We start from the raw sequence: 17,713 nt of genomic DNA, 5'->3' as shown, positions 1-17,713 counted from the left end.
CCTGAGAGTACCATGCTAGTGAAATAAGTTGGAGAAAGATAGATACTGTATGATTTCACTATGTGGGAAATAAAAAGCAAAACAAATGAGCAAACAAAATGAAACAAAACTCATAAGTATGGGGAACAGAATGGTGGTTGCCAGAGGGCAAGGGTTTTGGGTGATGGATGATATGGGTGAAGGGGGTCAAGAGGTACAAACTTCCGGTTATAAAATAAACAGGTCACGGGGATGTAATGTACAGCTCGGTGACTATAATCAGCAATATTGTGTTGTATATTTGGAAATTGCTAGGAGAATAAATCTTTAAAAGTTCTCATCACAAGAAAAAAATCATAACTTTGTGTGGTGAAGGATGGCAACTAGGCTTATTGTGATGATGATTTCACAATGTACACAATGATTGAATCATTATGTTGTACCCCTGAAAATATGTTTGTTCTACATCAATTATCCCTCCATACAAAAAATATGCAATTGTAACAAATTCACCCCAGGGACATTATACTTGTTTTTTAAAAGGTTTTATTGATTTATTTGAGAGAGAGAGAGAACATGGGTGGGGTGGGGGCAGAGAGAGAGGGAAAGCAGACACCCCACTGAGAACGGAGCCATCACCTCCTACCTGGAGCTCAAGGCAGGGCTAAAGGTGGGGCTCGTCACAGAGCTCCATATGGGGTTCTACCACAGGACCCCAAGATTAAGACCCAAGCCAAAGTCAGACGCTTAACTGACTGAGACACCCAGGCGCCCCTACTTTTTTTTTTTTAATAAAGAAGAAACTACATGTATATACATCAGACTATTTTTTAAAAAATCACCTTGGTAATAAATAATAAACACCAACTCCTTCCTGCCACCTCGTTTTTGAATATTTGCTGAGCCACCAGCCTGTATCTATGTCTACCCCTCCATGCCCTTGTATATATCCCAGATCACCTTGGGATAAGCAGATTAAAGGCAGGCAGGAGAAATCCCCCTAAATACTACTTATTAAGTAATATGTATTTTATTCCCCAGAGGATCATTTCACATCTCCTCCCCCAATTTTCATCCCATCTTTGCATTCCACTATTTCCTCTCTCCCATTTCCAATGGGCTTCGTCTCCATTCCAGAGAATTCAGTTCTGCCCAATGCTTTTCTGATGAGGCACCAGTCCTGTTTCTCCCCAGTTAAAGAAATAGGAAGAAAGATGTCTTAGCATAAGAAATACCTGACAGACTATTAAATTGCAGGTTATGTACATTGTCAGAGAACACACAGGGGCCAAAGCAGATCACATATAAAAATAAATATACATACATGTATTAGATGGTTTTTTTAATCCTGAAATTTATGATTGTGTATGAGTCTTTGGAGACAGTATTGAAAGCACATTTGCTTTGAAGAATTGACCAGGTCCTTTATGTTTAACATCGATGGAGCCCAGACTTGATGTTCAACATATATTTATTAATGAATAGCACTGAGATGGTTCTTAGGAGGCATACATCACAAAATACCCTTTTCTACAAACATCTGCAAACAAACCATACACAAAACAAGAACCGGACGTGGAGAGCATATACATGATGAGGACAAACTCAAATTCATGGGTACAATGTACCCACAGGGAAGGCCAGACCCTAAGCATTGTGAACTCAAAGTTCAAGTCAAATTTATTTGATTTCTAGGACGTGACACAGGACTAGCCCAGCACCCAGACATCAGGACTGGTGTCAGGAAGACTAATGGTACTAACATTGGGTCTCACAGATGATCTAGGTGATACATAAAACAGGGTCCTTTGGTATAGTCAGTCATAGAAGCAAAATAGGGAGCGTGAAAGTATAAAATAGTAAAACCTTATATTAACTGTTAATACAGTAGTCCCCCCTTATCTGCAAGAGATTTATTCTAAGACCCCCCCTCCCAGTGGATGCCTGAAACCCTAGGTAGTACTGAGCCCTATGTGGACTGTGTTTTTTTCCTGTACAAACATACCTATTGTCAAATTTACAAATTAGCGGAGTAAGAGATTAACAATAACCAGTAATAAAAACAATTATGACCATATATTGTAATAAAAGTTATGTGAATGAGGCCTCTCTCCAAAGATCTTATTGTACTACCCTTATCCTTCGTATGATGCTGCGAGATGATAAAATGCCCACATGATGAGAGGAAGTGAGATGAATGATGTGACATGTTGTGACCTGTTGTTAGGCTACTGTCAACTTTCTGACTATATGTTGGAGGAAGATCATCAGTTTCTGGCCACGGTAACCATGGGAAACTGAATCCATGGAAAGTGAAACCATGAATGGGGGGAGGGGACACTACTGTATGTGGTTGGCTTTAGAACCACTCTTAGTTTTGAGCTGCATCTTGAATTTTTAAAAAATTATTTTTATTAACATGTAATGTATTATTTGCCCCAGGGGCACAGGTCTGTGAATCATCAGGCTTACACATTTCACAGCACTCACCATAGCACGTACCCTGCCCAATGTCCATAACCCAGCCATCCTATCCCTACCCCCCACCCACAGCAACCTTCAGTTTGTTTTGTGAGATCAAGAGTCTCTTATGGTTTGTCTCCCTCCCAATCCCATCTTGTTTCATTTCTCCCTTCCCTACTCCCCACAATCCCCCGCCCTGCCTCTCGAATTCCTCATCAGAGAGATCATATGATAAATGTCTTTCTCTGATTGACTTATTTCACTCAGCATAATGCCCTCTAGTTCCATCCATGTCATTGCAAATGGCAAGATTTATTTCTTTAGATGGCTGCAAATAGTACCCAGTAGTGCGATTGCTGGGTCATAGGGTAGCTCTATTTTCAACTCAACATCCAAAGAACAAATAATCCAATCGAGAAATGGATAGAAGACATGAACAGACATTTCTGCAAAGAAGACATCCAAATGGCCAACAGACACATGAAAAAGTGCTCAACATCACTTGGCATCAGGGAAATACAAATCAAAACCACAATGAGATATCACCTCACACCAGTCAGAATGGCTAAAATTAACAAGTCAGGAAATGACAGATGTTGGTGAGGATGTAGAGAAAGGGGAACCCTCCTACACTCTTGGTGGGAATGCAAGCTGATGCATCTTGAATTTTAATGCAATCACAGTACCACTGAATATAGAATTAAAGAAATAATATTATTTTTTCTTTTTGGATAATGGTTACTTTGGGAAATAAACCCAAATCAGACCAATACTGGTGATAATAATCCTCTAGATTCTTTTGATTAATGGCCACATGACTGCAGGCCAGTTTTTAAGATTTTTTTTTTTTTTAAGATATCTTTGTTTATTCTGGGGAGAGGAGCAGAAGAAGAGGGATAAAGAGAATTGTAAGCTGACTCCATGCTGAGCGAGGAGCCTGATGAGGGGGCCCCATCTCACAACCCTGAGATCATGATCTGAGCAGAGACCAAGAGTCAGATGCTTAAGCAGGCACCCAGGCACTTCTGTTTTCCAGATCTTTTCAACTGATGTTTCCTTATCTAAATGTGTGTGTGTGTGTGCATGTGTGTGTGTGTGTGTGTAGTGGGGTTATGGATAATGTTGGTGTAATAACAAATCTTCAAAATGTTCTTATAATTGAGATAACACCTCACACAGTGATCTAGATCTTACCCTCCACTTTAAATATTGGTCTCTGTGCCTACAACCCTTAAGAGTTTCACGTTTGCATCTCAAGAAGGCATTGTCCAAGTGCACTGAAACCAGCCTTCTCTGGCTCATTTATAATTTACAATTTATATCTATCCTGTTAGCCTTTGGCTTCTATGCAAAAGATACGTAATTCGTACTTTAGATGAGGGGTGAAGAAATGTACCTGGGGGCAGTCAAGTTCTGTGTCATGTTCTGTAAGAGAAACACATTTTTCTACCAATGTAATGAGTGAACTGTCTTTCCTATGCTCAAGAAGGGAAGCTACTAAGCTGCATGGTGAGTTGTGATTACAACTTAATCGGTTTAGCATATTTACTCCTTACTTTAATTCAAGTCAAGGGGTAGCCTTATCAGCAAGTAAGGGCTTATCTCAATACTCTTAAGCTTTTCTAGTCCTCCAAAGGCCATGATTCCTGAATTCATCTTATCAACTTAAAGTTTCTCACTCTTTGAACTTCATTAAATGCCTTATTTTCATGGGATAAATGAAAACATTCCACAAAACTTTCATATAGCAAACGTTGTTTTGAGTATTATATTTCCAGTGTATGACACAAGAGTTGATAAATTAATTTTTTTTTTTGCTTTTAGAGAAGTAAATATTGTGTTTGCAAGACACCAGGAATCAGTAAATTTGATCTTATGAAAAAATAAAACCAGGTGTTAGGAAAATATTTCTGGGCTCCTGTCTCCATGTGGATACTCAGGTTGATGGAAAGCAAGGTCTTTCCTGGGGCCCATGTGATAAGCTTTCACTTGGGACTGATGGGTGTGTGCATGAGCTCATTCTGGTAACTATTCCAGAACTACTGATTTCCACCCCATTTCTGCATGCTCCTTATGCCTCCTTGCATTCAGCTAACTCCTATTTATTCTTCAAAGCTCTTCTCAGTTGTGATTAGTGAAAAAGGAATTTTTTACTTTAGTTCTTTTAAAATTTTTTAAGTATTTTATTTATTTATTTGACAGAGAGAGAGAGATCACAAGAAGACAGAGAGAGAAGGGGAAGCAGGCTCCCCGCCGAGCAGAGAGCCTGATTCGGGTCTCAATTCCAGGACTCTGAGATCATGACCTGACTGGAAAGCAGAGGCTTAACCCACTGAGCCACCCAGGCACCCCAGTTCTTTTAATTTTTGAATAATTTTTTCAGTGAGCATGAATTACTTTTATAGTTTGAGTAACAAGAAAAAGAACAGAAAAAGTAAAACAAACAAACAAACAAAAACTCCTGAGAACCAGGGGGAGAAGCAAGATGGTGGTGGAGTAGGAGAACTAAATTTCACCTGTCCCAGGAATTCAGCTAAATAGTTATCAAAACACTCTGAACACCTATAAACTCAATAGTAGATTGAAGAGAAGAAGAGCAGCAATTTTAGGAACAGAAAAGCGACCACTTTCTGGAAGGTAGGACTTGCGGAGAAGTGAATCTGAGGGGATATACGGGAAGAGAGAGCATAGGGGATAGGAATCGGCCCCCGGAAAGCAGCAGAGAATCAGAGCACAAAATCGGAACTTTTAGAAGTCTGCTCCACTGAGAGATGTCATTACAGAGGCTAAGTGGGGGTGGAGCCCTTGCAGGGACAGTGTGGTCTCAGGAGCCTTGGCGTCATGGAAAACCGGGGCTGCATGAGTGCCACAGAGCTCCCAGGTATCACAGTGGGGAAGCTGCTGCAGAGATGGAGCTGGGGTATGGAAGGTGGGGAGGGCTCTCAGCTTGCGGTTACCTTAAACCATGATCTGAGGCACTGTTAGGCCACTGCTCTTCTAGCAGGGACCCCACAAGTGGAAGATCTGGGGAGACCCCCATGTGGGGTGTGAGGCAGGAATCTGCTGGATTTGGAAACTCCAAACGGGACTTTGTGCCAGAGACAGAAACGCCTGGTCACAGGTTGGGTGAGCTCAGAGCGCAGCCAGAGATGAGAGTGATTGATGGCTTTTCTCCAAGGGCACACTGAGGAGTGGGGCCCCAAGCTCTTGGCTCCTCTTGGGCCAGAGCTTGGGAGGACGCCATTTTCATTCTTGTCTTCCAAAGCTGTATGGAAAGCGTTCAGGGAAGAAAAGCTACAGAGAGTGAACCTGAGCAGATTGCTTAGCCTGGTTTCTAGCAAAGGTGTTGCAGTTCCTGCTGTGGGCAAAGACATTTGAGAATCACTGCAACAGGCCCCTCCCAGAGAAAATCTCAAGAACATCCAGTCAAGACCAAGTTCACCAATCAATGAGAACTGTGGAACTCCAGAGTTAAGAGAATGCTGCACATAGAATTCATGCTTTTTTCCCAGTGATTCTTTAGTCTCTCAAAGTTACATATTTTAAATTTTATTTTCTTCTTATTCTATTTTAAAAAAAGTTTCCTCTTTCCTATCTTAACCTTTTTAAACTCTTTTATCTTATCAATACCTTTCCAAAAAATCTTTTTAAATTTTCATTGTCATAGTCATATTCTAACCTTTCATTAAAGTGAGGGGGTGGAAAAACAATTTACCATGCTAATGGACATCAAAAGAAAGCAGGGGTGGAAATCCTTATATCAGACACATTAGATTTTAAGCCAAAACTATAATAAGAGATGAGAAAGGACACTATATCATACTTAAAGTTCTGTCCAACAAGAAGAGCTAACAATTGTAACTATCTATGCTCCTAACATGGGAGCAGCCAACTATATAAACCAATTCATAACAAAATCAAAGAAACACATTGACAATAATACAATAATAGTAGGGGACTTTAACACCCCCCTCACTGAAATGACAGAGCATCTAAGCAAAAGATCAACAAGGAAATGAAGGTTTTAAGTGACACACTGGAACAGATGGGCATCACAGATCTACTCAGAATATTCCATCCCAAAGCAACAGAATACACATTCTTCTCTAGTGCACATGGAACATTCTCCAGAATAGATCACATCCTAGATCACAAATTAAGTCTCAGCTGGTACCAAAAGATTGGGATCATTCCCTGCATATTTTCAGAGCACAATACTTTAACTAGACCTCAACCACAAGAAAGTTGGAAAGAACTCAATACATAGAAGCTAAAGAGCATCCTACTAAAGAATGAATGGGTCAACCAGGGAATTAAAGAAGAATTTAAAAAATTCATGGATACAAATAAAAATGAAAACACAACTGTTCAAAATCTTGGGGATGCAGCAAAGGTGGTCCTGAGAGGAAATTATATAGCAATACAAGCCTTTCTCAAGAAACAAGAAAGTTCTCAAGTAACAACTTAACCCTACACCTACAGGAACTAGTGAAAGAACAGCAAAGAAAGCCTCAACCCAGCAGGAGAAGAGAAATAATAAAGATGAGAGCAGAAATCAATGAAATAGAAACCAAAAGAACAGAAGAACAGATCAACGAAACTAGGAGTTTGTTCTTTGAAAGAATTAATAAGGTTGATAAACCCCTGACCAGACTTATCAAAAAGAAAAGAGAAAGACCCAAATTAATAAAATCATGAATGAAAGAGGAGAGATCTCAACCAACTCCAAAGAAATACAAACAATTATAAGAACATATTATGAGCAACTATATGTCAGCAAATATGACAATCTGAAGAAATGGATGCATTCCTAGAGACATATAAACTATCAAATCTTAACCAGGAAGAAAAAGAAAACCTGAACAGACCCATAACCAGTATGGAGATTGAAGCAGTCATCAAAAATCTCCCAATTTTAACAAGAGCCCATGGCCAGACAACTTCCCAGGGGAATTCTACCAAACATTTAAAGAAGAATTAATACCTACTCTCCTGAAACTGTTCCAAAAAATAGAAATGGAAAGAAAACTTCCAAACTCATTTTATGAGGCCAGCACGACCTTGATTCCAAAACCAGACAAAGACCCCATCAAAAAGGAGAAGTACGGACCAAAATCCCTGATGAACATGGATGTAAAAATTCTCACCAAAATACTAGCCAATAGGATCCAACAGTACATTAAAAGGATTATTCACCACGAACAAGTGGGATTTATTCCTGGACTGCAAGGTTGTTTCAACAACTGCAAATCAATCAATGTGATACAATACATTAATAAAAGAAAGAACCAGAAACATATGATACTCTCAATAGATTCTGAGAAAGCATTTGACAAAGTACAGTATTCTTTCTTGATCAAAATTCTTCAAAGTATAGGGATAGAGGGTATATACCTCAATATCATAAAAGCCATCTATGAAAAGCCCATAGCAAATATAATTGTCAATAGGCAAAAACTGAGAGCTTTTCCCCTAAGGTCAGGAACACAGCAGGGCTGCCCTCTATCACCACTGCTATTCAACATAGTACTAGAAGTCCTAGCTTCAGTAATCAGAAAACAAAAAGAAATAAAAGGCATCTGAATTGGCAAAGAAGAAGTCAAACTCTCACTCTTCACAGATGATATGATATTTTATGTGGAAAACCCAAAAGACTCTGCTCTAAAAATGCTAGAACTCATACAAGAATTCAGTAAAGTGTCAGGATATAAAATCAATGCACAGAAATCAGTTGCATTTCTATATACCAACAACAAGACGGAAGAAAGATAAATTAAGGAGTTGATCTCATTTACAATTGCACCCAAATCCATATGATACCTAGGAATAAACCTAACCAAAGATGCAAAGAACCTGTACTCAGAAAACTATAGAGTACTCATGAAAGAAATTGAGGAAGACACAAAGAAATGGAAAAATGTTCCATGCTCATGGACTGAAAGAAAAATATTGTGAAAATGTCTATGCTACCCAGAGCAATCTACACATTTATCAAAATACCATCACTGTTCTTGAAGAACTGGAACAAATAATCCAAAAATTTATATGGAATCAGAAAAGACCCCGAATAGTTGGAGGAATGTTGAAAAAGAAAACCAAAGTTGGTAGCATTACAATTCTAGACTTCAAGCTCTATTACAAAGCTGTAATCAACAAGATAGTATGATACTGACACAAAAACAGGCACACAGGTCAGTGGAACTGAAGAGAAAGCCCAGAAATGGACCCTCAACTCTATGGCCAACTAATCTTCGATAAAACAGGAAAGAATGTCCAATGGAAAAAAGACAGTCTCTTCAACAATGGCATTAGGAAAATTGGACAGCCACATGCAGAAGAATGAAACTGGATCATTTCCTTAAACCACACACAAAAATAAACTCAAAATGGATGAAAGACTTCAATGTGAGACAAGAATCCATCAAAATCTTTGAGAAGAACAGGCAGTAACCTCTTTGACATTAGCTGCAGCAAATTCTTCCTAGAAAAATCACCAAAGACAAGGGAAGCAAGGATAAAAATGAAATATTGGAACTTCATCAAGATAAAAAAAAAAAAAACTTTTGCACAACAAAAGAAACAGTCAATAAAACCAAAAGACAACTAACAGAATGGGAGAAGATATTTGCAAATGACACATCAGATAAAGGGCTAGTATCCGAATCTATAAAGAACTTATCAGGGGCACCTGGGTGACTTAGCAGTTTAAGCTTCTGCTTTCGGCTCAGTTCATTATCCCAGGGTCCTGGGATTGAGCCCCACATTGGGCTCTCTGCTCAGTGAGAAGCCTGCTTCCCCTCCCCCCTTGCCTGCCTCTCTGCCTACTTGTGATCTTTGTCTGTCAAATAAATGGATAAAATCTAAAAAAAAAAAGAACTTATCAAACTTAATACCCAAAGAACAAATAATCCAATCAAGAAATGGGCAGAAGACACGAACAGACATTTCTGCAAAGAAGACATCCAAATGGCCAACAGACACATGAAAAAGTGCTCAACATCACTTGGCATCAGGGAAATACAAATCAAAACCACAGTGAAATACCACCTCACACCCGTCAGAATGGCTAAAATATTAACCAGTCAGGAAACAACAGGTGTTGGCAAGGATGTGGAGAAATCCTCACTGTTGGTGGGAATGCAAGCTGGTGTAAACCACTCTGGAAAACAGTATGGAGGTTCCTCAAAGAGTTGAAAAGAGAGCTACCCTATGACCCAGCAACTGCACTATTGTGTTTTTATGCTAAAGATACAAATGTAGTGATCCAAAGGGGCCTGTGCACCTGAATGTTTATAGCAGCAATGTCTACAATAGCCAAACTATGGAAAGAGCCTAGATGTCCATCAACAGATGAATGGATAAAAAAGAGTGGTGTATATCTAGAACGGAATACTATGCAGCCATCAAACATGAAATCTTGCCATTTGCATTGACATGAATGGAACTAGAGGGTATTATGCTGAGTGAAATAAGTCAATCAGAGAAAGACAATTATCATATGATCTCATTGATATGCGGAATCTGAGAAATAAGACTGAGGATCATGGGGGAAGGGAGAGAAAAATGAAACAAGATGAAACCAGAGATGGAGACAAACTGACTCTTAATCTCAGGAAACAAACTGAGGGTTCCTGGAAGGGCAGGGGTAGGAGGGATGGGATGGCTGGGTGATGGACATTGGGGAAGTTATGTCCTATGGTGAGAAAAATAAGTAAATTAATTAACTTAAACAAATAAACTCCCTGAACCTTCTGCTTGGTTGTCTCCTCCCCTGGGTAACAATTTTCTGGCCAGTTTCTAAATCCTCTTACCCCAGTCCATGTCTCCTCATGCCCAGTTCTTTCTTTCTGTGAATTCACAGGGTTTCTTGATCAGTTACTTGTAGCCTAGGCCTTATTTCATACTCTGCAGTAACTGTATGCTCACTTATGCATTGTTCTCACTAGATTATAAACTTGGCCAGAGACAGATACATAGCAATTATCTAGAATCCCAGCATCTATCCTATCCAAGTACCTGGCCCATTGTTAAGTGTCTTGAATGAGGAGTGAAAATAAAAGAGAGATGCTAGTGCTCAGGGGAGGGGGGAGGAAGACTATAACTGAAGAACCATGCACACTCGTTTCCTGCTCACAACACCACCCCCCTAGGACCCCCCCCCCCCCGAATCTGCTTGCAATGGCTTCCTGGCTCTGCCTGCTGTCTGGGCTGCAGGATGTGAGTGAGCAAGCCCTTCAGCATCTCTCCCAGTTCCTTTACCTGAGTACAGTACTGCTTTTCTAGCCTCTGGCTCTCCTTCTGTTTCTGGCAGGTGAGAGACACCACGGACACGATGGTGCCGTTGTAGTTCTCCTGGGAAGACGTCCAGGACATCAGCGCAGTCGTTGAGCTCAGGACGTGGACACTCACGTGCTGGGGCTTCTCAGTCAGTTCTTCGATCCACTCTCCTGAAGGGCCTGAACATTTCAAATAAGAGCACAAGGGAGGTTTCATGCTGAGCTGGTGGAGATACGAGTCGAGTTTTAAAAACTTGTTTTTTCCTTTCACCCTTACACACAGAGTCAAGGTAAGACTGGCGGCTGGATGGGCACAGCCCTCTGTCCCCTGCCTCTGAGGTTCTTCCAGAGAGAATCGACTCCTCTTTCAACGCAGAGGAGGTGTGGTAGTGGGGGCATTTCATCAGTGTTTAGAATTCCTCTGCCGTTAGGATCTTCGGTCACTAGAAATAATGACTTTGAGATTTAAATTACCCCCAATTGCAGTCATGGGAAAAGATTTCAAATTTGGTAGCAGCGGGATCAAAGAGACGGTGTGCGACTATATTGAGAGAAGAAATAGGCAACAGGCGGGCTCAGTTACAGAAGCTGCCTGAGAGCTGGGTGATCATTTGAGGGATGTGGTACATTCCTCATTCTAAAGTATCTCGTCAGAAGTGCCCACCATTAGCTTTGTTCTCTTAAGTTTCTCAAGTGGTTATTAGCACCGTGCCTGACCCGTGGTAAGGACTCAAGAAGTGTTGAGGCGGTTATTTTCTATGGAAGTTCCTTGTTGAAATGCACATGTGCAACTTTCCTTTATTTGCTTAGGATACAGGTCTCAGTGTCTTAATAGAGAGCTGTATTCCTTGGCTGGGATCCAGGAGAGGGAAAGGAACAAGTGGCTCTCCCTGGAAGAGCTGTCTTGGGCTCACAGCCAATGAGGTCAGGGAGAGAATGACCATAAAAAATGACAATAATAATGATGGCAAAGAGACAGAACACTCAGCATGTTCTAGGCTCTGCTTTAGGTTTGTATGTGCTTACATATGTTAACTTTTTACTTTTCATAACAGACCTATGAGATAAGTACAAGTATTTTTTTTTTTTTAATTTATTTGACAGACAGAGATCACAAGTAGGCAGAGAGGCAGGCAGAGAGAGAGGAGGAAGCAGGCTTCCCTGCTGAGCAGAGAGCCTGATGCGGGGCTCGATCCCAGGACTCTGGGATCATGACCTGAGCCGAAGGCAGAGGCTTTAACCCACTGAGCCACCCAGGCGCCCCTGATAAGTACAAGTATTAATTCCACTTTCAGATGAGAGAGGGAGGGTAAGTAGATTCACCCACAGGAAGGCTGGTTATAGAATCCATGCTCTTAACCCCTGCATGAAACCTCTGGGGGCACTAGGAACTGTCAAAAGCACTGGTTTAGAGATGGGAAAGTTGACCAAAACTCGGCTTTGACTTTGACCTTGGACAAATGTATAACTTCTCTGAATCTCTGTCAATGCACGGGCTAAATGGATTAAACCACTGAAATGTTAGAATTGAAAACTTGAGAGATCCAATACCTCACTTAAGTGATGAGAAAACTGAGGTCCAGAGATGTGTATGACTCTCACACAGCTAGTAAGTGTCTGGGGGCCAACCTAGACCTCTGGTCTCCTGGCTCAGTGCTTTGTGACAATTTATCATGATGCCATCAGTCACTGAGATCAAATGAGATCATGGGTGTTAGAGAACTCTGTAATTGTGAAGTGTGTTCATTGCCGTTAGGAAGATTCCTGGGGTAGCTGGGGCACAGAGAACTGAAGTGGGAGGAAGCAAAAGCAAAACAAATTCACGCGTTCAGTGATTTTACATTAGGACTAACCCTGATAATCAAGCCAAGGTCATGGGTCACTGCATACTACATGGAAATGTACTTTGCTATCAAATATTCCTGGGTTCTAGTCTTCATTCGAACACTTGGGAAAGTCACTAACCTTTCTGTGCCTTGGGTTTTTTTTTCCACCTGAAACATGGAATCACTGAAATGTAAAGCTGTTGGAGGACGAATGTAAATCTGTACCTTTCTCCTCATCTCTGAGGAAAGCCTTCAAAACCACAGAAATACAAATCATAATGCAACAAGAGAAACATAAATCTTAATGGAATTTAATAAATATTAATGTCATAGATTAACACCAGAACAATTTGGTCAGGAAAATGGGCCGTGACTATCATTCGGCTGGTTTGAGCCTGTACTATGTTGAGGAGGCTTACTGAGTTCCAGGATGTTATTTGTATCTATAGTTTCCAGTTTTAAACTAAAGAGGCATATGCAGTACCCCTGAATAACTCATTACTGCAGATCAGAATAACCTAAACACTAAAAATATTATTCTTTTAATGTGAGAGAAAAAAAAACAGAATTTTCAGTGTCCTATATTCTTCTAGATGAATATTAAGATACATCTCTTTGAAATAATCATATTTTTGAGCAATTCTGACACAGTCTCAATTTGGATACTCTAGAGCAGAGTGCCTGACACATGAAAGTTGTTCATTTGTTGAAGGTACAACAGAATTAATAAATTAGTAGTATAACCCCAGAGTAGGATTTTGTAATTTGGCATGAGAAATAAGATGTACACGAATAAAACAAATCTAGAAAAATATTATACACAGATAAGCTCTGTATTTTGTGCTGTGCACTATGAAACACAGTAGAAATTCAGGGAAGGAAAGGACTAGCATATGCAGAATAGCTGAGGGAGAATTATCTAGAAGCCTTGACACTTGGGGTGCATCTTACTGAGAGACACGAAAACCTTCTGGTGAATGAAACATTTTAACTTCACAGGAAGAATTAAATAGTAAATTTCATTCTCATTCTTGAGTGACTGACTGAATGCCATGCAGGCAAAATTATGACTATTCTTTCTGTATACCTCATGGGTCTTTAGACCTCTTACCAATGGCAACATTTTTTTAAAAAGATTTTATTTATTTATTTGACAGAGATCACAAGTAGGCAGAGAGCCAGGCAGTTGGTGGGGGGGCAGGAAGCAGGCTCCCTGCTGAGCAGAGATTCCCAATGCTAAACTCGATCCCAGGACCCTGAGATCAGACCTGAGCTGAAAGCAGAGGCTTAACCCACTGAGACACCCAGGCATCCCAACATTTTTGGTTTCTTAAATAGAAATGCTACAAGCGACCTTTTCAACATTTTTCAGCTGTTAAATAAATGGATGTCTTCCCTCTGTCCTCCTCATTCTCCCATCCACCCTTTTGAAGATTATTTGCTGAAAGGTGGTATTTGCCTTTGGAGAAATTGACAAAGTATGTGGTGGTCATATTTTTTGAAGAGTCATTTTTATCCATTGCCTTCTGGTTTTTTCTTTCGGTGGATGGAAGGCACATTTAACTGCTGATAAACGAGGTAACTGATTTTTGGCCTTGAAACCTCTGGTGAGCATATTCCGGTTAGCTAAGAACATTACAGACTTGCACAATTGGTGCAGCTTCTGGAGGCTAGTTATTTGCTCCATTATTGCCCCTCATGGAATCAGGGGAAGCCACTCGAAGACTTGAATTGGGGCTTTTAGAATGCTCTAGCTTTGTCTTCTTGGGCCAAATTTATGGTGACCACCTAGGTCCCACAACACTTACATCTCTGGTTTTCTTCTGAGCTCTCTCAGCTCAATATTCTACTGAGACTTTTCCCTCAGTCCAACAATATCAATTTTCTATATGACCTCAAACGAAAGTCACAGGTCCTAAACAGGGTGTCTGTGTCCTTGGAGGGTTTGGAGGGTTTGTTACAGCTAGTGTGGGAGGTCAGCTTAATAAATGTTCAATTACCACCATAATAAAAAAATCCGTAAGTTAAATCTCTGGGTAGGTTTATCACTATGAAACATGCATATATTTCTTCTGCTGTCAAAATCTCATGGATCCGGGCCTCTTCTGACCTTGATGATTTCTCAGGGTCTCTGAGGTTTGATGAATAATTGATGCCTGAACATCATTAATCTCCCCAGCTCTCTTGTCCTAGCTCCCCCATAAGTGCAAAATAATCTCTTTGGTACTTACTGATATAAAAACTGAGTGATTTTGCTGACTGGCTTTTTCGAGTTTCACAAGATCCTGAGGAGCTAAAGGTCGTCACAGATAACTTATATTTCCCAGGCTCCTTCAGTTCTGCGACAAATTCGTGTGCTTCTTCATCCACTGTCAAGTATTCAGTAAAGTTTTCTGCATCATATATAAAAAAGAGAATACATATGAATTGAAACCTGGAAGGGCCTTGAATGTAGACAAGTCAATACAAAAAATTTGTAAAAATTGTGAGTTACAAGACCCTATTTTCCACAGAATATACTGTGGAACAGAAAAAATAAAAGACAGATTAAGGGCAGATGAAGACAGATATATTTTATACAAGTAATGCCAAGTAAATGTGAAGACTTTTGACTCAAATAATTGGAAATGGCAAAAGATTTCAATTTTACACATTATTTGGGTATGGTAGATTGTTCTATAATCCAGGGTAGAGGAATCCACAAATTTTGCTGTCTTATTTTTAAATACCTTTTTTTTTTTAAAGATTTTATTTATTTATTTGACAGACAGAAATCACAAGTAGGCAGAGAGGCAGGCAGAGAGAGAGGAGGAAGTAGGCTCCCTGCTGAGCAGAGAGCCCAATGTGGCTTGATCCCGGGATCCTGGCATCACGGCTGGAGCCAAAGGCAGAGGCTTTAACCCACCGAGCCACTCAGGCGCCCCTTGGTGTCTTATTCTATAAAATAAAATAAGGGCAAACAAGAGGCACTCTATGATGTTACCTGATGCTAGTGTCCTGAAAATAACGCTATCATATGAACTTCAAATTTTGACAACTTGACATTTGCCACTCAAACTACTAGACTAAAAAGTATAAAATGAAGTATGTTATTGAAAAAACAAAAATAACAAATAACTATAATAACCTGCCAAATGACCATTTAGATGTGATTCATGACCCACACTGATTGCAGGCCAGGGCCCTGTTTTTCATGAGTTAGTGGACTAAAATACGAAGAAGAGCTCTGGGAATTTAGATCAATGACCATGGTCCAGGATATGGCAGCTATGGTGAAAATACTAGTTGCTGTGCATTTTCTATTTTACGACCAGCTCCTCTTCAGGAAAATGTAGAGTGGTGCTGGTCTCCCAGGGGCCCACCCTGAGGCAAACAAGAGTCGCTAGATGAGCCAGACCCGGGGCTGGCCCCCTTGGGAAGGTAGCTTTCTTGTCAGATTGTTTTGCTACATGTTTCACAAACAGTATACTAGGAAGTAGAAAATTTCTTCAGGATATTTTGTAATTTGGCATGGTTAGAACTTCAATTCACACTCTTTCCAAACAGAAGGTTTTCCTCAGTGGCCTGGAGTACGCAACATGTTGGGCAGTGAAAGGTAAGCGAGTTGTGAATACGCGAAACTTAGAAACTACCTAAACCTTGGATTCTGATCCTAACTATTTAATTGTGTTTTCTAGTGTTAGGGAGCATTGCTACTCAAATTCTTCCCTTTCTTGACCATTTTTTCTCTAAATAGTAACTGTCTCCCATCAGTCTTTCTTCTTAAATATTTTAGTTTTAACATATGTCAATGTCTTTTCCTTTGCGCATCAGTTCTTATTTTCGCTGATTTCTTATCACTTTACCTTCTCTTTCTATGTGGATATGGAACCCATCGAAGGCAGTGGGTGGTTTGGGTGGTAACCAATTCAGGATCATTTGTACAGGAAAAAATGAGAGCGAGCCTGCTGTCGATTTCTCAGTCTCACTGAGCATACTGTTATTTTCATATTCCATGGGAAGGACACTGACAAAGTCATCTTCACTCTCGGGGGTGGCGGGGGCGCTGCCCCACCAATAGGGCTGGGATGTAGTCTCGTCGTCACTGCTGTTGAAATCGGGCCAACCGGAAGAAATGTTGCCAGAGGGACTTTCAGAAGCTTCATCCGTGAAATGGAAAAGTTTGTCTTTTCCCACCATCTCTTGTGATCTAATGAACGATTCCTCTGGGAAACTGCCACTCTGTTCTTCCCAATTGTTTTTGTTCAAGTTTACAATACGAACCGAGATATTTCGAGGTGGATAAGGGGCTGTAAGAGAGAGAATTTTTATTTTCCAGTAATTTTTAATTCTATTGTAGTGAATACTTCTTCTATTAGTGAGACAAATACACAAACAGATGTACAAAATAGAGGTTAGTTTTACTTCTACTATATAAAGATAATCTACATCAAGAACTATTGTGGTGTCAAGTTCCACATTTGTCTAAGATTTTGTATGTGATGTGTACACATGGGTATATTACCACTCATACTTCAAATACATTAACTAGTGATAGGATGCTTGTCCAAGTGGTAATCTAACCATGTCCAAAGTAGAGTTTCACAAATATTCTTTAGCTTATCAAAATCTCCTTTTTAAAAAACCTGAGTCTCTGCCACTGGATCTTTTTTACAACAAAGCAACTACAGTGTACTCTAGCTATCAAGATAAAAATACTGCCTGTGACAATTGTACTTAAGAGAGTTACATATGTACCTTTATTTATTTTTTTTATTTTTTAAGATTTATTTATCTATTTGACAGAGAGAGAGAGAGAGATCACAAGTAGGCAGAGACCAGCAGAGAGAGAGAGAGGAAGCAGGCTCCCTGCTGAGCAGAGAACCTGATGCGGAGCTCGATTCCAGGACCCTGGGATTATGACCTGAGCCGAATGCAGAGACTTAACCCACTGAGCCACACAGGCGCCCCAAGTTTTCTTTTTTCTTTCTTTTTTTTTTTTTTAAGATTTATTTATTTATTTGACACAGAGAGAGAGAGAGAGATCACAAGTAGGCAGAGACGCATATGTGCCTTTAGAAACATTAACACGGATGTTAGAAATATGGCTTCACTCCTCACCTCTCCAGAATGAAACATTTGAGCACAAAATCCATGTATGAATTAGGGAAGCATACCTTTCTATAGGTA

The 17,713-nt window shown here is 40.1% G+C and overlaps 1 protein-coding gene across 1 annotated transcript in view; it reads right to left on the bottom strand.

Annotated features, from left to right (window-relative positions):
* Window positions 1-17,713, bottom strand: part of PTPRO (protein tyrosine phosphatase receptor type O) — a 233,810-nt gene that overhangs the window by 73,510 nt on the left and 142,587 nt on the right. Inside the window, exons 5-7 of the mRNA XM_032855072.1 lie at window positions 16,390-16,833; window positions 14,776-14,943; window positions 10,702-10,898 (exon numbers count right to left, since the gene is read on the bottom strand). Coding sequence (XP_032710963.1) covers window positions 10,702-10,898; window positions 14,776-14,943; window positions 16,390-16,833 — 809 coding nt within the window. The remainder of the gene's footprint in view (window positions 1-10,701; window positions 10,899-14,775; window positions 14,944-16,389; window positions 16,834-17,713) is intronic.

This window comes from Lontra canadensis, unplaced genomic scaffold (genome assembly GCF_010015895.1).
Source record: "Lontra canadensis isolate GAN:19392208 unplaced genomic scaffold, GSC_riverotter_1.0 scaffold9, whole genome shotgun sequence".
Lineage (NCBI taxonomy): Eukaryota > Metazoa > Chordata > Mammalia > Carnivora > Mustelidae > Lontra > Lontra canadensis.
The sequence above is the reverse complement of the archived record's forward strand: the minus strand, read 5'-3'. Positions and strand labels throughout refer to the sequence as shown.